The sequence below is a fragment of the Rhopalosiphum maidis genome, chromosome 2, assembly GCF_003676215.2.
Source record: "Rhopalosiphum maidis isolate BTI-1 chromosome 2, ASM367621v3, whole genome shotgun sequence".
In the NCBI taxonomy this organism is placed as follows: domain Eukaryota; kingdom Metazoa; phylum Arthropoda; class Insecta; order Hemiptera; family Aphididae; genus Rhopalosiphum; species Rhopalosiphum maidis.
This window is the reverse complement of record NC_040878.1, coordinates 45,773,612-45,797,172: the sequence shown is the minus strand read 5'-3', so window position 1 is coordinate 45,797,172 and position 23,561 is coordinate 45,773,612. Positions and strand designations below refer to the sequence as shown.

Here is a 23,561-nt window from a genome sequence, read left to right as displayed (position 1 = left end):
TTATTGTTATATCTCTCTCTCTACCTCCGTCCATGTACGAATTTACGATATATTATATCTCTTCATACCACCACCACCACCACCACCACCACTACTACTACTACTACTACTACTACTACTACTACTACTACTACTACTATTAATAATAATAATTCGACTACTACTATGATAATAATATATTGTATTATAGACGTGTAGTACTCGTGTGGTGTCGTTTCCACTAGCGCGACGGACGCCGGGCGCGTGCGCGCTACCACGAATAATTGATTTTTACCACCTGTGGAACGCATAACACGCGCGCGCACACGTACACCGAACGGCGCTGCTGATTCGGACTGTTCTATATATTCTAACAATAATATACACAAACACACACATACTGCGACGACGAGGACGATGTATAATATTATTATTATAACAACATGCCCGCGTACGACGAATAATACTTGTGTTTTAAAAACAAAAAAAAATTCGGTTTGTTGAAGAGGGGACGGTTTTTGTTTTGTTTTTTTTTTCGTGTGTGCGCCGCCGATTCGATTTCAAGTCGTTGTCACGACGAAGAGAGTTCTTGCGCGTATAGTCTCACAATATTATTTGTATACACTAAGACTTGACGTAATAATATATCATACTTGGTACCTATTATAGGAGTATACGGGCATTCTAAAATGATTCATCCTTTCAGAAGGCTATAAATCTTGAACCCGTAGTTGGTGTCGAATGAACTACCTGTCTATCTATCATGTGAAGAAGGGATTCTCAAGGTTTTTCAACTGCCGGTAAGGTTGCGTTGAGAAACACCTTATCCGAGTGAAGGGTTTCGATTAGTTCTTGCTGAAATTCCGACTGATCAGCTTTAGAACTCTTCAAGACTTTAACCACCCTGTTCTTGGAATCTTCCGATCTGCAATTTTTTATTTTTAGTGTTTTATAAGAGGCAATGGTTACATTATTCAACATCCAACAGGTTTATGAGCAATTTGAATATTACTTAGATGTCTGCTGTGCAACTGTGCAAGTAAAACGTCCCCTCCCATCATTGACTCAGTCATATTGGTCATTTGTTTTTTACAAATTTTAAAACTAACTTAATGTTATTGCTAATATATATAACTCAACCTAACTTGTAAATACTCGAATTTTACAATAAGTGACTGGTACCCAGGGTTGAGTGTAATGTATCCTTTAGATTGTATGATGGTACATACTTTTATTTTCATCCCGTCATCTCAGATTTATGCGTTTACTATAGTATTGTTGTATATAATATGTATCATTGAAAAGTAATAAATTATAAGTATTACAACTATAAAGTTTTTTTCGGTATACTCTGGAAAAGTTAGTGTATATAAATTTCAAATGTCATCAAAACAATATTGTCCTATTACACGTGCCTAAATTACAGTACTGTTTACCTTGTACGTAGGTAATTACATCATATTATTCTGCTTGATAAACACGAAGGTCTATTCTCTCGAAGTTGCACGTCAAACTTGCACGATTAAGAAAATTATTTCCATTAGATGGTGGTATACTGCCATGTAACTTGTACATATTATAATATATTGTTGGTATTACACTTAGATTTAAAATTGCTCTCATCGTATACACGATGTATATGCCACTAAAAACAGCTACTTGGTTAAAATTACTTTATAGTTTATAGTAACAATTTTATAAACTTAAATATACCTACTTAACGGCTAAACATGTTTATGCTTGTATAATATATATAAATATATAATAATTAAAAGGTATCTATATTAAATATTGTTATTTTATTTAAACTATGAATTCGATCAATTATGAGGGATAGATAAATGATAATTTCAATAAAAGATTTCGAATTATTGAGTTTTTTTTTAGTTGCGAATTTAGTATTAAATTAGAAATACACGTTGTATAGTCTATCGCGCCAAGTTAAGTTACTTTTTAAAATGTTTTTATTAAAAACGCATTTGTATCAATATATTTTATCGACAATGCGTGTCAAAAATCATAATTTAAATGTAAAATAAATTAAAATTAGTCTTATTATGTTGTGTGTGCATGTCGTTATATATAGGTACACAAGTCATATATGTTCGATGGTCAATGAATAATTATACATTTATATTATACACATTTACCTGTCATGGAATACCAAGTTCACGTAGCGGTTAACGACTTGTATTTCTGTATTCGTAATTCTCAGTTGAGTATCCAAAAAATATAAGCTTGCGTACCTAACCGTTGTACTCATGTCTCATACATATTAATATTTTTCTTGCCGAACTAATATCGAAGTTTATGATGATATTATTATTAAATGGTATTTAAACATAAAAATTATCATTATTTTATCACTTAAAAAAAATATTAACCATTTAACTATATGTTTTTTTTTAAATTATCTTTTAACATATTACAAGATACAGCTGTACAAGTAAACAAATAGTGATTATCGATTTAACATTTTAATATACATATATATATATAAACTGGTCAAATTAAAGATAATTGAAGTTTAGACACATTAAATAATTATATTACTATTTAAATGATAATTAGAGTAATAAATAATAATTAAAATAATGTATCTTCGAAAAACTAAATGTTTTCATCATGTGACGTGTACTTAATTTATTAAAAATAATTTTTTTTAAGAGTTTATAACATTGCTTAATATTTGCTTTGGAATAACTAAAATATTTAATAATATTATTTAAACTCTAAAGTATGAACTAATTTTATTAATTATTAGGCTTGTAAATTTATTGAGTGTATATTTCATATTATATTGTCAATTTCTCCGTGAAAAAGCGAGCGTTAAGAACACGTCATATCCGCATGTGTTGTCTCTGTCTTACGAACGTTAGACATGGCAAATTTGCATTCAGCAAATTCAATTTTATGCTGTTAGCTTTAATATTAGAGTTAATTTACCTATTATCAAACTTAAAGGTAATAATATTTATCTAGGGCATCTCATAGGCTTTTATTGATATCATATTTTTTAAGTGAGTTATAGTTGTGTAAAATATTAAGACTTTAAAATGCTCGTAACTCGCTTAAAAATTAAAATATAAACAGAAGCCTATGAGTTGCTCTAGATAATATTATTACTTTTAAGTTTGATAATAGGTAAATTGACTAATACTTAAGCTAATAGCATAAAATTGAATCTGCTGCACGCAAATTTGGTATGTCTTACGTAAGACAGAGACAGAACATACGGGTATGACGTCCTCTTTATAGTAAGATTCTGCTAAGGGTTGCCTTTTAATAATTATTCTCTGTATTTTGGAGTTTTTAAGTATACTTTAATATCATAGCTTCAAATAGATTAGATTATTTATACAACTTACAGAATATCCTATGGTGATTTCCCCCTCTTTTTTTCTGTTAATTATTAAACACACTAAGCTTATTATTTTTATCTTAGTACAGATTTGAACGATAAGTTTTTGAGTTCTTAAACTGTATGTACTAAATATAGTAGTTCTTAATAATGGCTTTGGATAAAATATAAACTAAATACAATATTTAGTTTAATACTTAATATAGTCGGTCAATCTTAATCAATGATAATGAATGAATTAATTTTAATAAATAAATATTAACCACTATCATTTTTATAACATAACCTCCAATATACATATACATATCACCTAAATCTATTATATTATAGTCTATGCCGATTTTTATCTTCAGTATTTACATAATGTTTAATAAATCAAAAATTACTCGTTCAAAAATCGATTTATATGCATCAAAATGTTAAAAATAAATTATTTGTTAAACAATTAATTTTTAACTAGTATAAAATGGATGGTTTTCATTAAAATAAATTTACTTTGATCACAGGACTTTGAATGGTATAAAAAACCCAAGTATTTGAAAATATGATTTCAATTAGGTATACATAAAAATTTAAAAAAATCAGAATTGAAGGTGAGGACGCTTGATGAATCACTTTGTGTTAACAAGACTAATCAAGTTAAAATCTAAACTGACATTAAAAATATAAAACGTTGTCTTACTTTGTTAAACTTAATTAGTGTTGAATTATCAGATAAATTAGTTCAAAGGTTTTTCATATTTAATAATACAATTTACACAATAAAACTTTAATAGAAAAAAGACATTTAAAATTGTTGAAGTCGTTAAGTCTAATAAATCCATTAAAATAATAATGTTCGTGTTTAGATTAGAAAACAATTTCGTTATGATTTTTTCGACAAATCGAATAGAACACGACACCATTAAAATATCACGATAATTAATGAATTCAATGGTAAAATAACAATTTTCTTGTCGTAACATCGTTACAATAACGCTAAAGTCGACTGTAATAGTAATTATTATTAAGTGGGGTACCATGCTGTAGTGAAGAACTACAATATACAATTCTGTTCATAAAATGTTTAGATATACCTAATTGTTGATTTAATTACAAAACGAAACGATAATGACGATTAATTGTTGGTTATAAATACCGTGTATACTGTATGTAGCTTATTTACAAATATTTATTTTTTAAGAAAATAATGGACTCCAAGCCCCCAACTCCCAAAAATTATTTCGGGTGTTGGCCCATGTGTAGGTAATATATTAATATTTATAATATCGTTTAAAATAACATTTATGTTATAATATATCGCTGTTCAAAATGTAGAAAATTTTAGCGGCAGTAGATTATGTATATTGTAATATAAATATAAAATATATAATATAATTTTTGTCGGGGAAAAATAGATTTTGTGTGATGTATGTGTGGCGTCGAGTGTCTATATTCTTTGGATAATATAATGTATACTCTAAAGTCATAGTGTAAACCTATATATTTTATTACGACATTATTACTCGAGCGCCACCGAGTAGTGCTTTTTCGAGGTTTAAAATATGTTCTCGTGAGAGTCATTTTTGCGGAGACTGTTCGACAAAAACTGTTCACACACATAATCAATCCCCTACCACGCTCGTCGACCGTCCATCATCGTCCTCGTCGTCGTCGTCGTCGTATATCCTAGGCTTCCTTCACCCTATATACGCACACCACCACCTATATATTTGTTTTATATATGTATAGGTATATAATATATAACCTACCTATAATAACATTATTATTATAACCTCCGTGGGCACATACCAGCTCGGAAATTGAATTTAGGCGACGTCAACCCCGACGAGGAGGACGGTTTTTCGATTACGCGCGCCTGTCGTCTGTCGGTCGCCGCCGAGCGTCCGTATCGATTCGGCGGCGGTAGCGTAGGCGTTTCTGCTGAGCGAATTATAGGGTTAAGAAACTTCTCGCGCGTCTGGTTCGTTAGCCGCCGCCGCCGCCGGTTCGTTTACCGCGGCAACGCGTGTGTGCGACGTCGAAACGTGGTTTGTGTTTACTGTACATGTACTATACCTGTTATAATATAACAGTGGTCGGTCGATTAAGATTTAGTTTTACAATAACATATTTATTATATCTGTTTGTCTAGTTTTAAGTTAATGGATATTATTAGAAGTGAAAAAAATCGCACTTAATAAAAGTATGTACAAAATGTGATGTTAGTCTCAACCAATTTTCTCGGATCTTCCGTTACTGTTATACCTACCGTATTTCATATCACATCTTCATTTGTATATACATGATATATGTCATTATTAACAATATTTTTACACCATCTTTTATAGTATATATAGACGTATCGTCCGATGGTTATACAAATTTAAGAATAATAGAAACGCGATGCAGATATGTTCACAAATTATTGGTACATATTATCAAGTTCGAATTTCAAATTAAATTGTTTTTTTATCGTGTCAAGTAACTCTTAATTTTCTTTGGTTCACTGTCACCTTCGTCGCGTTTCACATATGATTTTGATATTATGGTGTATATAGATATACTGTTACGACTGTTCAGGACGTTAGATATCTTAGAATATTTCATATACGATCTATAGTTATCAACCTATGTGATCGCCATAAAATCGTGGAAAGACTGGGACGTCAGTTTTGGAAATCGACTAAATTCGTGTGATGACTATATTCCAGGATTATTTCGGGTTGTATTGTATATATGGATTACGCTGTTTACGGGCTTTTGTAGGTCCATAGTCCATATATTTATATAAAGCTCTCTTCCGTTTTTTGATGGTAGTGGGGGACCTGCTGTCGGGGAGGAGGAACCCCCGTGGATAAAAATTGATGTTTTCCGAGGCTCGTGTGTGGTGTAGGTGGCGGTGGTGGTGGAATGGTGGTCGTTATTGTGGTGGTAGTGGTAGTGGTGGCGGCGGCGGCGGTCGTCGTCCGACGCGGAAAATCCATAAAAACCGAGAAAAAAAGGAAACGGGCAACTCCCTCGGGCAAAACGGGAATACGTGTAGTTCGGGAGTGGTGTTCGGCGGGCGGACGAGTGGATAGAGTTGTATAATAATATAAGCGCGGGAAAAAGGCGGCGGTGGTGCGTTACATTATCATATTATACACGTCGTGTATAAGCACGCGGCGTACAGAGCGCCATCTGAACAATCCAATATATTATTATTATTACTATTACTATTATTATTATTATATGTGGTGAGCCACGTGTTGAGTCACGTGTAGCCGGCCGCCGTCGGTGCACCACACGAGAGGAGTTCATAAGCATATCGCGCTCGTGTGTGTGCGTCGTCTCCGCGTGATGACGTGCGTGACGGACACACGGTTTCCGCGAGATGAAAATGGAAAAACAGCGTTTCTGCTGTGATAAATGACAACATTACGTCGTGTACCTACTACCTATAGTGTAAAGTGTGTGTACACGGTCGCGAGTAATAATAACATAATATCGTGATCGCGCGACGACCGCGTTCCATTATTGTTATATTACTTATTATCATATTATACGGTTAAAATTAAAACATCGCTGGTTTTTGTTGCGGCAAAAGTATTTTTTTTATTATAAGTAATAAAATTATTAATAATTAGAATGAAGTATTAATAGTATTAAATTGTCTACATATTATTTTGTTTTCATTTCGTATAGATAGTTGCATTTTTTTCGCGTCGTTTGCAAATACTCACCTGCTGCAGCTATATATCTATTTCTCGAAACATTGTTACAATAATAATTAATAAGTACTAAAATTCATTTTAGGCCATGTATTTATATGTGCATTTAACGAGAACGTTAAACATACAGAATTTTTTGCTATAAAAGTATAATATAATCATAAGCGTTTTGCAGATGTTCTATGTTCAATCGGCTTATCTTTTAAAACTGATTTTTCATTTTTAAAAGGGTTTTGAATATTCTTTTCACATTCTCGTCGACAGTCCTGTAATATTGCATATGTATTCTTTTTGTATGTACTATATACATAAATATATATTGAATATTATTATATTCATACTATTATATTAATATTTAATGTTGGTATATATTATATTCTATTGAATCGATAAACTATTATAACAGTTTACGCGTGTGAATCGCTCTATACTATAAGTAAATCTTTATACTAGTGTATCTATACCAGTATATCACTCGAATGCGCACAATATTATTATATTATATAATATATTTATGTACATTTTTTATACGTTTAACTATTTCATATTCTGAGAGGGACGAGTACAGTATTGTCGTGTAGTAATAATAATTATAATCGGGTGTGCTCGGACACATTTGTGATTATTAAGGATGATAATCGTTGGAAACAAAAAGATTTTCGCAACCGATCCTTACGTTCAACGAGGTCGATTATGTTGCGAAGAGAATTTCAACTCTGTTTTTGGTACATTTCATAGATGGCAGTCGTGGATTTATGATTTTTTCATTGAAAGGAAGATTATATTTTTATATGTACATAATATGTATAATGTAACATCTCGATAAGAGCTCCATTTTTTTAACCCATTATAGGGGGAGGAGATAAAACCCCTAGATCCACCACTTTTAGGTAGTAACCCCGATCCTGCGTCGCTCACTACAGCTACTCACGATAATATTTTACTGTTTTATCGTTATAATATTTCATTATGCATGCATCGCCCTCCCCTTTCCAATGGACCTTTTGGTTGCGAATACTTACGAACTTCATTTTATTTGTCTATATCAATGATTTAATACCAATATTATAATATATAGTCTATTACTCTAGTCTATTGTATGTACCGCGATTATTACGCATTTGTTTAGTATAGTATTATGTATATTGATGATAACGTAAAAACTCTTTCGATTGGATTCCTCTTCCGTCCGTAGTAAGTATATATACATATTATATTATTATGGTTGTGCAATCAAACTGCGTCCGAGTTGAAAAGGGCATTGATTTTTTTTCGTTCTCTTCTCTTTATCAGGCCGTTACTCAGCAGCTCAGCATAATAATTAATATATTATTATGTTTATCGCTAGTCGACGCGTTTTTAAAATTTATTTTAATGTGGTTTTTAGCATTCAAACGGACGGTGTTTCGTTCACAGCATGTGTATTGTCAATTGTGTGTACATTTATACATGCAGATAATATACAATATAAAGTACCTACGCGTTTATTTAAAAAAAATTGTCAATTCGTATATTATTATCGTACATCGTAATAATTTGTAATTTGATAAATAATTTATTTTAAGTTCTACACTTATGAAATTAATATAATATTTATAACGTGATTTTTATTATTTCATAATTGACGAAACTTGTTTAATTTATTTAATATAGAAACTGAATGATTTAAGTTGACAATTATATATTTTTTAAGTTTAATTTTCATAATAATGATGTATTATGTATTTATATATTTTTATAGAATATGCAATTCAATTTTTCTCAACGTTCAGAAGTAGTTGTTAAGATTGTTTAAGCACCCTATATTTTTTGTTCAATAAATGAAAGGTTAGTTTATGTATTTCCCTTTATTGTATGAATTTATTAGCTTATTTTCTAGGTTATGTAAGAAAAATGTTTTTTAATTTAACAAGCCTTTTTTCGGTTTTATGTATTTATATTATTAAGTTATAAATAAATTTTGCTTATTTTTTTTCTACTTAAGCTACCTAGTAAAAAAAGATGAATGAATACAAACCTGAAAAACTATTTTTTTCTTTTAACAGATTCCACTAGTAAATTAATAGGCTTAACGAAACTTTTGAAATATTTTAGAATCTTAAGTAATGTTAAGCTTCCTCACACTATGTGCATTAATGTATACATAGATTTTCTATGATTCTATGTATATTGTATATAATAAAATGCCAATATTTCAAATTGCCTGATGCTTTAACAGCCTAATAAAATCGATTTGATAATTACTATTAACTAATTACAAAAATCAACCTTCAGATATCATCATAATATGTATATACCTTATAGTATATAATAAATAATATTAAATTATTATTGTATATTTATTCTGGTATTCTGAGATTAAATTTAATTCATAGTCACAATCAACCGGAGTTTCATTGTAGTGTAATATATAAGTTATAACATGGATCACTAAATAGCGGCCCACGAACACATTTTAACTGGCCCGTAGACAAATAATAAATAACACATATTACGATAACATTATATGTGTTATTTTTGTAAATTATTATTTTTGATAAATATTATTGGTTTTTAAATAATGTAAATATGTACTTATAATTTTGATGACCCGTGAAAAATATTAACTGGGGACCCCTGAGTTATAACATGTAATATTAGATTTTATTATATAAATTGATTAAATAACAACGTGGATTGTAAATTAGTTCGATTAATTCTTCAGAATTATAAGACAGAAGCATTTGATTGGCAATCTACCAATTTTACTAAATGTAGTTACAAAAATATTTAACGTACAGAAACGCTAATACTCAAGTAAATATTTGATACTTTGCAATTAGAAATATACCGTATTATTTTATCTTTATACACTACTTATCAGTATCGTCATTCATTGCGATGCGACTAAACAGAAATGTAAAATCGTTTTCTTTCTTTGCAATTTTTACCCTTGTGATTTGATCCTTATACTCTCAGCATGCGCTGTAACATCTTATAGTGTAAGGATTGACGTTATGTGACAATGTGTATTTGTATATAAATGAGTAAGGTGTGTGTAAGATTATATAATATATTGTAAAATTGACCCCGATCTCTTGTGGAGCGTGACGCGATATGATACCAAGAAAGAAACGTCGGCAATAAAAGGTTTGAGCATCAATAGAGGGAGAACTCGTCATTTAGTGCAGTAACGAAATTATTGTCAACTTCACGTCACTAGGTATAATGTTATAAGTATATGTTGCTGTATGTGCCCTCCAAAATGTTTTTTTATTGATTCTTTACAATCTGAACATATTGTGTTATTATAATTTATTATGTATATAATATATATTATTATGTTTTCCTTCAAATATATTGTTCTGAAATCCGATAGGCCACGTGCTCAATATACTATACGATTATGTTCTAAAGAAAATAACAACAATAGTAATAAGGAAAGAGTTGAGAGTAAAGATTGTGAAACGTATAACCATATCGCGACATTCCCACATAAAAACGTACATTTTACGACCTTAAAATAGGGACGTTCTCATTCGAGGTAAATAAAAAACTATCGTTTTCTCTTTTTTTCTTGAATCATTATACAAATAATGTATACTGTACAATATTATATGTCATATAAACATATAGTATACGTAGTTGCGTATGGAAAGTGTACTGACCCTTCGGAACCAAAAGAGGAACTATGATATGCAATTTTGAACAAATACTGCAACATTTTCGTAGTGCAATAAACGTAACATTTCAATCAATTTCTAATTTATACCCCATTCCGCCTATTGAATACTTATTCAAAATACCCCACTGGCAATCGATTACAATATTTTCGAAATAATAAGTTTCTGCGTGCTGGCGTTACATGTATACTATGTCTTGTGTTCGGACGCGACCGTAGTAACACCCGAAGAACATTGAAATTGTTGCACTAATCCTCACAATTTAACTTTGATCATATACGTATTGTATCATTTTTATAGCTTGTATCGAATAATATTTTGTAAATTTCATTTATATATTTTTTTACGATGATATTTAAATAATTGGCCGACACCGATAATAACCGTCGCACCCTGGCTGGGGGCAACCGTGTGAATCGATGAGCTATATATTTCCGGTCGCCATAATAGCCTTCACCGCCCCTATATTATCTAAAATATATTGCATATCGGTTATATGGCATAGTACCCAACTTACTGCACTGGTGCACTTCGATCTATGCGCGTTTCCGTTTTCCCGCCTTGTGCAGTGCGCGACTGCACTTTATTATAACGAGCATATTATAGACTATAGGTGTATGCAAATCAACGAATTTGGAAGATAAATAAAAAAGTAAAAGGTCGTAGACATTATTTATACACTTTGTTGTTTACGTGGCGTGCGGTCGGAGTCGTATAATATATTAGATAGAGGAGGGACAGTGCAGCGGTTAGATTTATTAACGGTAAAACGATCGGTGGACGCCCTCCACACCCTATGACTATGATGATAGCTTGCTGCTTTCGTATTTATAAATATATACATAATCATAACGAAATAATTTAATAACTTAACGTCGTTAAGTAGGTATACACGAAAGCTTTGAACATTTTTAAAAGGATATAATTTCAGACAGCTATATGCATTATTAACATATAATACGCCTACTTAAAGCTCTAGATTGGATTTAATAATTAAAGGCATCTATTATGCCATTATGTCGCCATAAAATACGTGTTGTATAAATAATTAATCTTCTTACTCGCCGAAGTATGGATGTTATTGTCGCCAAACGTGTGATTAACGATTTTTCTCCTATATGACATGCGATGTGTTTTCTTCTACGCCGTTGATCTATTATTTGGCGTGTGCATTTTTTCGCGGAAAAAGCTTTGCTCTCTTTTTGACATAGTTAGATATACTATAATAATATAGTGGCGATTTTTTATTCACGACGAAAAACATGCAATTCCGAATTTGCACACACGTCGCATATAATATAACATTGTCTATATATAATATGTAGGTATATATGACGATGGCGTAGATAGACATCGTTTTGCGTAAAATAATAATAATAATAACAACAACAATAATCGTTACTGCGACGTGTGGTGTTTGACAAATATGGTAGCGATTTTTTTCTTTTTTTTTAGCGTGCGCACACGCCGCGGTGTTAAATTCGCGGCGGCGGAAGAGACGAAACGGGCAAGGAAAAAAATAACAATAAATATATAATATGTGTGTAATATATATATATATATATATAAATGTTTATATAGAGTCTCTTATTCTCGACGTCGTTAATAATTCTCGGCCTGTCGGCGCATATTATTACTATATTATATATGCTCGTATACATTGCATATGTGTTGCGTATAATATATATATATTAGTTATTGTGAGTACTGACTACGCATGTGTATATAGGCAGATATAATATATATATACGGTATATTATCCAGCGTATAAGGCGTACATATAGTAGTTATGAAAAGTACCTACGTGATGCTTTTTTAATTTTAAATTGGAAGACTTCGACGACAATGATGTAACACTATGGGGCGGCTGCGGAAACGTCATTCTATGTCAGTGAGCGTTCCGTGTGGAGAGGGGACAGGGGGCTGACGAACTGATGCGGCTGCTGCTGCTGCTATAGGAGTTTGCATCGCACGAAATATAATATATTGTAGTATAATGTACCTCCGCCGAACGTTACAATGTACTCGGGCATAAATCATTATCTTTAAGCAGAGTTTACGCATTTGCAATTTTTTAAAAACCAAACTTAACTTGCTTTCATACAATATTAAAATATATATATATATATCATATTGATAAAAACAATTTGCAGTGTCCGACATATGATGCCGGATGGCTTGCAATTGTATATAATACGTTTATAATATTATTCTAGAACTTACAAATGTATGATGTAGGCGGTTCAGATTCATATAATTTTGATATTGTATGCCCGAAATAACGCATGCTAGAAAAAGTAAGCAAAATATTGTAAACTCGGCTTTATTCTTGACGTCCACATTTCATTGTGGCTAAAATCACCGGAGCCAAATGTATAATATACATTGTATATACAAATATCTATTAGAAATATCGTTTATTGCTACTCGGTGGCGGTGTCTGTAGTGTATTTTTATTCAGTTTTAACTGACCGGTTAAATAAATGTACATTTTTCCTGAACACCTATCGGTTGTGTGTTACTACCTATATATTGTATACGAATGTATAATATGATATCGTGTGTACACCGGAAATACATTTACGCGAGGCCAAAGCGCACCCGTGTTATGTGTAAATTTATAATAATATATTGGCAGTGTGTATTATTTGTTTTTGCAGCTGTCTGCAAATTTTCTTTCATGGATTATGACGATCCGCTGTCGTCGCAAATTGTATTTAGACTGTTTTCGATATACCTAATCGTGTTTTGGCTGTAGGGAAAAGATAATTTTACGATAATATTTTGTGTATATTATAATATAGACTATAGAGCATAATATTCTGAAATGACATTTGAACGTCACTTAATGTGAAATTTTTCGAATGTTTTGGAATAATCGTTTTCAAGAATATGTATACGCCATCGTCTGATCGATTACAGTAAATGTGAATTTAATTTTGATTTAAAGGGTCTAGACAAATGACAAAAAAACAGCGCTAATAAAAAAATGATTAAAACATCGTTATTTATTTTTGGTGTAAGTGTTTATTTAATGTAATAAATTATTTATATAAAAATAGATGAAATCGAAATAAGACGTAATTTCGAGTTTATTCCATGTCGCCGATTCATCAACAAACTTTAATAAGTATTAAGTATATAATATATATAATATACTACTTGTATAAATAACATTTTATATACACGGTCAATGAAAAAATAAATCTATTTAAGTATGAGTACGTATAAATTATGTTTACATAAACGTTAAGTTTAATATAAGGGTATGATGTATATTTTAAATTTAAAATAATATACCCAGGTGAAGTAAGTATTCCGTGAACTACCGACAGTATTTTTGATGATCCCGAAAATATTAGTTTTGAAAATAGTTGAATTAGATATAGGTACAGAAATCGATTGAGAGTTTCACTTTACTCATCTTGTCGTATGGCATAGTACTTAATTATAATAATTATTTGTCATAAAAATAACTCAATAACTGAATATTTTCTTTATAAAATAGTAGAATAATATAGCTAAATGCTATGCCTAAATTTACATTTTTATTACCACTAGAAAATATCAATATAAATGTAAGTTTTTTTTTTTAATTTTTAAATAATAAAGTAATAAATTTAAGTTTGTCAAAAAAAGGTTGTACGTAAATATTCTAGTTTTCTCTGATTATTATTGATATATGTTTTACTTTGAACACTACAGTATCAAAAAGAATACGTTATTTTTTTACCAGAAACTATCCTCAAAGTGAAAGATTGAAACATTTTACCGCTCCATAAAACATTGATAAAAATAATTTAAGTTAGAAGGTCTAAACTTGTAGTTAAATTGCCTTAGCTTATTTAATCAACAAATTATAATAAACAAAATTAAAAAATACACTTATCAATAAAAAAATATATACTCGAACTCAATATACTCTTTATGATTTAAGGAATTTATCATTGCAAACTTGGGTTTATTGATGTGAATATTATTAAACTATAGTAATATTATTGTTAATAATTTGCAGGGGAGGGACTTTTATCTCGAATATACTTTCGGCTATATTTTTACTAGGCAAACGCCTTATTACTATGTATTTATGAATTGTATAGTTACCTATATTACAGCCAAAAATTATTAGTATAAATATATTCTTATAAATCCGTCTGAGTATACTCCGGTAAATATATTTCTGGAATACTGTTTCAAGAAATGGCGTAATGCACACTTAAAAAATATACAAAACCAAATGCCCCCCTCCCCCCAGTATACCACCAAGTCGTAACAGTGCAGTTTGAGGGATTTGCTCTTGAATTTTTGAAACCCGATCATTTTTTTTATCTATTCCATCACTTAAAATAATGAATTTATTTTTCTTCTAAACGTATATCACACTCTTACCGTACAGTATATATCCGTATATATTATATTGCGGTGTAATGGATTTTCCCTTTTTCTTTCCCCGCTTTTCCCTTTTTTCTGTCACTCCTTTCTCTTTCTCTCTCTCTCTCTCTCTCTCTTTCTCTCTCTCTCCCTTTCGTGTGCACACTTCTGTTCTCTCTGTGGGTTGGCCGGATTGATTTTTACAAGTGGCGGGACTTTTCACACGCACGCCAAAAGATCCGTTAGTCTCGACATTTTACTCAAAAACCTATCTTGCCGAAAATATAATATATTTATATAGTGAATTATATAATTATCCAGATTAATTGTTTGGTTATCTATTTGCTCGATTATTAATAAATGTGCATAATATATTTATTTTTATTTTTTAACTCAAATTTCTAATTTTTTTTTTTCATTCGTTTTTTATATTATGGTTTGTGAAATAATTGTAGTATTAAATTTAATATTATTTATGTTTATATCTATCAAATTAATGAACTTATAAGTACCAAGATATAAACATTATAATCACTTTCAGAATACCTATCAGATATATTTTGTTTAATTAATGTCTAATTTTTATCGCTTTATAAAACCTACAAATGTAATTTGTTGTTAAAACTATTTATTCTGTTAAATTATTTCTCTATTCAATTAGTTCAATACAACTACTTAAATACTAATATAAGTGACTTTAATTGTATTTTGATAATATATATTTATTGGTATTTTTATATACATATATATTGAACAAAATATGATGAAATATTTTAACCAATTTCAATCAGTTACTTACCTTTTTTTTTTAATGGGCTATACTTTTCGAGAAATAAGTTGTATAATATTTTACAAGCAAATTAAATTAAACAAATCACATAGTTGAGCTATTTTTTTTATAAAAAAACCCTATTTTTTTAAATTTGATACGTTCGCAAGATTCGACTGGATATTGTTTGTATGTTATAATATAATAAAAACATAAAATTCGAAATTTAGAACTTAATAAATATAATAATATTATATTATTTTTTGTACACGTAAATAAGTAGTTTGTCCAAGTTTGTCTATTATTGTCCTATTAAATATTATTGCAATTATATCAATAAAATGTTTATATTATATAGTTATAATAATAATAATAATAACTAAGAAATAATTAAAATCAACTTAAATTAAAATTAAAGATTTTTTTTGGTTACGTGTTTTCTTTGTTTAGTACATTTTGTATTTTAGCTTGTATGAAATGTCGATTTTATAATGATTTGAGTAATTATTATTATCAGATTATTTTCAGAATTTTCTATGATAACCAAATAATTTGTTATAAGAATTAGATCATTTCAAAAAGATAAAAGAATTACCATAATGAGTTGTAGTATATTATATAGTATATATATACTGTTTTATATTTTTACTTAATCTGTATACTTATAATTAATATTGATGGATACATATATATGAATGCTATAAGTTCTAAACATAATTAAAGTAATTAACTGCAGTTTGTGTAATATAGCCTTAAAAAAGTATGAAAAAAAAATTATATTAAAATTATAAATATAATAGCATATTTTTGTTAAACGCTTAATTTATAGTCACTTTTAAAATAATCTTTTTGGATGTAACCTGAGATTTAAATTATTAAATTATTAAATTAGGATCAAAGTAGATTTAAACGTCGCTGACCCGACTGTTAGGTAAAAACACTGGTTAATCACACGTCTAATTGTATAATATTATCCCTCGGCAACTACTTAATCAAGTTGGGTGAAAATTTGTGAAACGAACAGCTGTACTTATAATATTTTAATGGAATGCCAAGACGAGAATCTCATAAATGTATAATGTGAAGTTATATTTTTGAATGGAAAATAAATCGAAAAGATTATAAGAAAAAATGTATATTGGAGCAGTAATCCCGAAAGATTCATTAATAAATAATGGTTCGAAAGTTTTAAAAGTATATAAGTCTGGTAAATGTATATATATATTTATGAAACACGCGATGATTTTTCTGGATTTAAATCGGCTGCACAGATATTTGTAGTTAAAACATTTTAATTTTAGACAATATGTATATATTATCCACTGCAGACTAAAATATGAAGGGGGAAATGAAACGTGATCGACGGGATTAAAGTATATACACCGCGGAACGTCATCTGTCAAAAAAGATTCGCAATATATTATGTTAAATGTATCGTATTAAACGTATTGCTTATGTACAATGAAAAAAAAAGTTTAAAGATATATTATGTTATTATTGGGTGAATTGCGCGTTCCTAAAGTTTTGCATGCCACGAGTGCCGCCATATTTTCTCTTTATGTAGTTAGAGCGATCATAGTGCCAAATTAATTGTGTTAAATACATATATATTTCGCGTTTTATCTAACTATCGCCGTATTATATTATAATAGAAGTCTGTTCAAAAGTACCAGGACAAGTGTTACTTACAAGTGGTGTACCTCAAAGAAGGTTTTTTTGAGGTATAATTACCTTGAGTCTAAAATGGGTTGGTTGGGATTAAATGTTAAAAATGCAAAAATATATAGTTCAACAATTAAATAATAAAACAATTTCGTTTTTTTGATGTAAAAATAATTATTTATAGGACATACATTATTATATTTTAGGTAAGAGTTTCTTAATCATTATCTTGCCTTAAGTTTAAAAAATACTATTCTGAACGATACTTAACGTTACTATAGCTAATTTAAATATACCTATGATATAACCTTAAACTAAAATATTTATGAATTGGTCGATCAAGTATCCCATAAGTACATTTATTTACGATTTAGCCGTAAACAATAGAAAAAAAATATATGCCTGAGAACCAAGATTCTGCACGTGCCGCATACCGGATTCGTGCATTTTACAGGCTGGTAAAATAAAATATATCGTGTTCCTGTGCTCTCATAATGTTCACCCTGATGCAATCCTGCAGATCGCCGAGTGATATTTTACTTTTTTCTGAAATTAATTTCTGTGATAAAAACGAATTCAACAACAGAATATCAAGCTTTACGTATAAAAATAAAACCTTATAACAGTTTCAAGAAAATTGAAAACACGAAAAGATCGTTAATAATACCATTGCATTAGGTCTGCAGGAAGAGATATCTTTAAATAATATATTACAACATAATTTTTGTATTTATTAAAAATAAAAAGTTGGTACTTTTTGAACATACCTCGTATGTTGTATATTATTCAGCAGGTATAATTAAATTAGGAAATCACCAAAGTATATTATATATTCATTTATTAGACTGTTTTTGCGATATTACAATGTTCATTAGAACAGAGATACAGTAGCTAGAAATTAAATAGTACGCAACACAATATTATTAAGAATTAACAAAACTTAAGGGAAAATAAAATAAATTCATTATTATAATACGTATACATAATATATATGAGCTATAGAAGGGGAGTGAGTGGTCGTCGTTTTAAGATCGTATTAATATATAATATTATTGAATAACATTATAGTTAAACAACTCATGTGGCTTGAATTAAAGTTTAAACTTATTTCTCATCTGATCTCGTTGCGCGTGTTTCAGAAGTTACAAGACGTCGTCGTTGATCAGTTAGAAGAAAAATTGGTGCGCGGTCGGCGCCAAGACGAAGTTGACGGTTTCGGTAAAAGAAGGCTACGACAAGATTACGGTGAGATATCGGAACACCAAGATCACAGTGCGGAACACGTGTCCACGCCACCTCTTGGTCACCGTGACGGTCAAGCTGCAGGCATCGACGAACCGCGGGGGCGGTTGATCGTCGCCGGTCCGGCTCCCGTCTATCCGGCGATCCGCGTATCGTCGAGTCGCACCACATCCACCATCACCACCAGTCGCCTGCAGCAGAATCCTCAGCTGCACCAGCGCCCGAAGGTCGACGAGGTATCGACGACGTCGTCTTCTGCCCGACCGGAGGAAATCATGTTGCAACAGTACCAGCAGCAACCCGACTACACGCCCTACGGCGGTATCGGGTACGGCGCGCAGCCCAACGCCGGTTACTTCAACTATGCCGCCACCGAATCCTCTTGGTACGGTTCACCGTCGTCGGGAACCGATCATGCGCAAATGGTGAGTAGTGATCAACAATTCTTAAACGTAGGTACAACTATAATAACATATATATATACTATAAGTACTATACCTAAAGGTTACCTAAGTATACCTTAAGGTTTACGTATGTCTCAAGAGTACCTACGTGTGCAGTTGTCGGTCTCCGTCTTATTAACGCGCACATCGTACCAAAATGTATAGATACGTTAAGCAGTTCAAATTTTTGTGTCGTAGCTTAAACATTAGAATGAATAGGTCTTATATTATTAAACAAAAATATATTACTGTGTTCTATCGTTGGTTTATTACGATATTTTAATTATCATTATATATGAATATGGGACATATTATTGATAAATACGCATAAATTGCTTAAAAATTAAAATAACGTAAAAATCAAAGAAAGAACGCAGATATTGTTCATGGGTCGTCAATTCACTCTAATTTTACTGCCAACGGCTGACGCAAAATTTAAACAGCTATGGTTGCAGTACGCAAATTTATTTTGTCGTCCTTACGAAGGTCGGAGACGATACGGTATATTGCAATGTTCATCGAAAGTGTAGTAAGTTAAGTTAAATAAATTCGATCTGTGATCCTCGATCTTGTATCGTTGAACCTTTCTTCGCTGTCATAATCTTATAACTATCGTGTCAAGCACAATAATAATAATTATAATAATAATATGATATGCATATACGTTTTAATATCGCACCTGTGCGTTATAACATATGATATTATAATACGCCCCAGTGCCCGGCGATAACAATAATATACCTATATATAATGTCATGTTATCGCGCAGCGTTCGCTGTAAAATGCGAGAAACGCGTTGAATTATTCGTCGTATGTTTATAGTTTATAAATTTGTATTTCAGCATGCCGGTTTATCACATAACGCGTGCAACACACATATCGGCGACAGTACAGGAAACTTCCTGAACCATGGTTATCATCAGGCTACGTCGACAGGTTAATTTCGTTCTAAATAATATTACTATTACATTTATCTATTTCTCACGCAAACTCGCGCACACAATGGTGTTTGCACACCGTGCGATGATGTTGCCTATATTGATACTTGCAGTATAATAATACATTATACAGTATCAATGTAGTTTCCATTTATATGTGTCGTGCAAATGACGTTATCTGTGTAATTTATGCGAGTACGTCATTTAATCGTTGCAGGGGCGTCGACGTCTTCGGCGGAATCGTTCGCCGCCAACAACCATCCGGTGTCCCAGGCCGACATGACAGATCCCATGGCAGACTTCTTGGGCGGCCACCAAAACATGACCGAAAACGACAAGATCATCAAGGTAAGTCCGATGAAAACTAATATACGCGAATAATAATCTGTACCTACTTCCATTTCCAACACGCACATCGTGGTTTGCAACCTACTTTGTATCTAACGATATATTATATTATATCTTAAACTCGCCGTCTGCACTCGTGCTATACGGTCGTCCGTCTGTCCTTTCATCGTCCGTGTTTTCCCGCGTTTGCTTCCGTCGTTATATAAGACTTTACATATATATACGTTTGTGTGCATTTCGCAGTGTGTTTGTACAACTAGAAAACCGTTTTTGTTTTGTTTTTTTCCATGCCGATTTCACAGGAGGAGTCCATTGACTGGCTCTCGACCATCATAAACGACGAAGTCGTCGACCACGGTAACCGGCCGGACGTTTGTGACGGGGGCGGTGGTGGTGGTGTGGCGGGCGGCGCAGGTGGCAACGGCGGGAAACTCGTCGGCGACTTGCCGTGCGAGAGCAGGGAATCCAACGGTCGGTTACCGAACTTTCATCAAGCTTTCGGGTCCACCGAGATAGGCAGGTTCTCGCAGCACGAGTACTACGAACCGCCGAAAGACTCGAACATCGGCGAATGTCAGTCGGCCGGCCGGTCGGGCGCCGCGCAACAAACCGGCGCCGGGACGTCGCAGCGACCCGACGAACAGCACGCGGTGGCGGCGGCGGTGGCGTCGTCGTCGTTTGAACCGCCGCGGCAACAGAACAGGCGTGGACGAGCGCAGCGCGGCGGCGGCCAAAACCGGCGCAACAGCAAACAGACCAGAACGGCGGCCGCCGCCGCTGCTGCGGCTGCTGCCGTGGCCGCCCAACAGTACGCGGGCTACGACGTGACCGGTGCCGCGGTGGGCAGGCACCAAGTACCTCCGTACCACCACCAGGACCCGTACAACCGGAACCATCATCATCACGCCCAACAGCAGCGGTACCACCAAGAATACCATCACCAAAACCAGCAGACGCCGTACCAGAACCACCAACAGGAGTATTACAGGCCGTACGACCGGATGCACTACCAGCAACAACAACCGCCGCCGCTGCCACAGAACCAGTACTACAGCGGTAGTAACGGTAACAACAACGGTGGCGGAAGCAGTAGCAACAGCAACAGCAGCAACAACAACAACGGTAACCGGGAACAGTCGTACGCGGGTGGTTACAACAACCGGTTTCACTCGTGCTGTTCTACTGAGCACATAGCCAGGCCCAGTCATCACCAAAACTACGGCGGTTCCGGCCAGTACTACGGTGATTACAACACTTACAACCAATGGTGATGCGATGAGTAGTAAGTACTCGTCGTCCACACCGTTGCTGCCGCCGTGTCATAAAATATCGTTTTTAACGTCGTTCTAAAAAAAAAATAAAAAATAATTATAATTATAAAAAAAAAGGTATGTTCCGTTAGTGCGCACCAACAACGGCGGGTGTGCCTTTCAAACAGTCCCTCCTCCCCCACACCCTCCGACCACTTTCCCGACAGATACAAAAAAAATAATGTTTATCAAATCAATATTTTTAACTCACTATATATCTGTGATACGATGACGATGGTAATACATGGTATAACGGTTATTCGATGTGTATTATTATCATCACTAACGTTATGTGCAACAACAAAATTTGTGGCTTAAAATGCGAGCGTAAAATGCCGTTTTTTATTTCTCGGACACGCAACGAGAGTCAATTATAACATATATAACGTCGAAAACGAAATTCCCGAATTGTACATTATTCGTCTTCTCGTGTCGCGTTTTACAACAACAACACCGGGCGTGTAAAAACGATAACCGTTTAACTTTATATAATAACTACTATTTAAAACAATTAATGATATTATTTCGAACAAAAACCACCACCGGCGCGCGACTGCAGACTGCAGCGTCGTCGTGTGTTGTGCGCTGCGCGGACACCGAAGAATAAGTCATCGGAATCGCCCGAGGTCTATATAATATTGTTAATGTGAAATAATTACGACGTGGTGCCAGACAGGAGACTTTCCGTTTTTTTCGCGTCAGAATTCAGCCGTCGATCTCGAATTCTCCGGCGTGGTGTCGTCCGTGTACGTTATGATACAATGATTATATAATATATAGTGTTGTAACAGTACCTAAATAATACGGGCGTTTTTCTGCCGCGATTTTCTTCTATCTTCTACAAACCGCGACGGCGGACGTCTCGTCTCGTTTCGATGTTTTATAATCGTATAATTTACATTATATAGTGTTTAAGTCGTTGTGCCTTATTAATTAACGGTTAATGTTGTAAAATGCACCATTATATTATTATTATTATTATTATTATTATTATTATATTATGAATAAATTATATATTACTGTATAAAATTATATCGATAGCATATTTTTTTTTCATACATATATATATATTATTATATTATAAAAAACATAAATTGCGAGCTAAGCCGCGTTTAAAAAAGTCCGACGCCCGTAGTTTTATTTACATTTTGTTTTTATTTATATCATTTATTATTATTATTATTATTATTATTATATTGTTTAGTTTTGTTTTTCGATTCCGTTTGTATATTATAATATAATAATGTATCGTATCTGTGTTGCTGGTAAAGAGGGAGCAATGATACAAGTTTTTTAAGCTGTGCGCTATATTATTTCGTTTTAGACGATAAAGCAGAGCCTGCAGCAGTGTTTTAATCCTACTAATATTAGTTGTCCGATTTGTTTGTATCATTACTACTATTATTATTATTATTATTATTATTATTATTATTATTATTATTATTATCGATATTATTATATTTTGTACGTGCGTAGTCTTCCTGAATACATTATATATTATACAAATATTATTATTAGGTCTGGTCATATAATATAATATTATTATGTTGATAGATGAGAGATAATACTGTGCTAGAGCTTCCTCCGTTAACAACCTTATCGCGATAATATCGCATACGGGATATTGCGGGACCGCGATAAGTTATATTATTAATTATTATTATTATTATGTAATTTTTTTTTTTACGGCCATAACTGTTTTTATTTTATTTTTTACTTTTGAAAACGGATTTTGGCTCAACTGTGTACCAACCGGACCAATAGTATAATTAATTTATATACCT

The 23,561-nt window shown here is 32.3% G+C and overlaps 1 protein-coding gene across 1 annotated transcript in view; it reads left to right on the top strand.

The window, feature by feature from the left end:
• Positions 1–22,738, top strand: part of LOC113552485 (probable serine/threonine-protein kinase DDB_G0272282) — a 61,432-nt gene extending 38,694 nt beyond the window's left edge. The window contains exons 4-7 of the mRNA XM_026955361.1: positions 18,636–19,163; positions 20,024–20,117; positions 20,337–20,467; positions 20,770–22,738. Of these exons, the coding sequence (XP_026811162.1) occupies positions 18,636–19,163; positions 20,024–20,117; positions 20,337–20,467; positions 20,770–21,738 (1,722 nt within the window). The 3' untranslated portion in view covers positions 21,739–22,738. The remainder of the gene's footprint in view (positions 1–18,635; positions 19,164–20,023; positions 20,118–20,336; positions 20,468–20,769) is intronic.
• Positions 22,739–23,561: the final 823 nt, after the last annotated feature.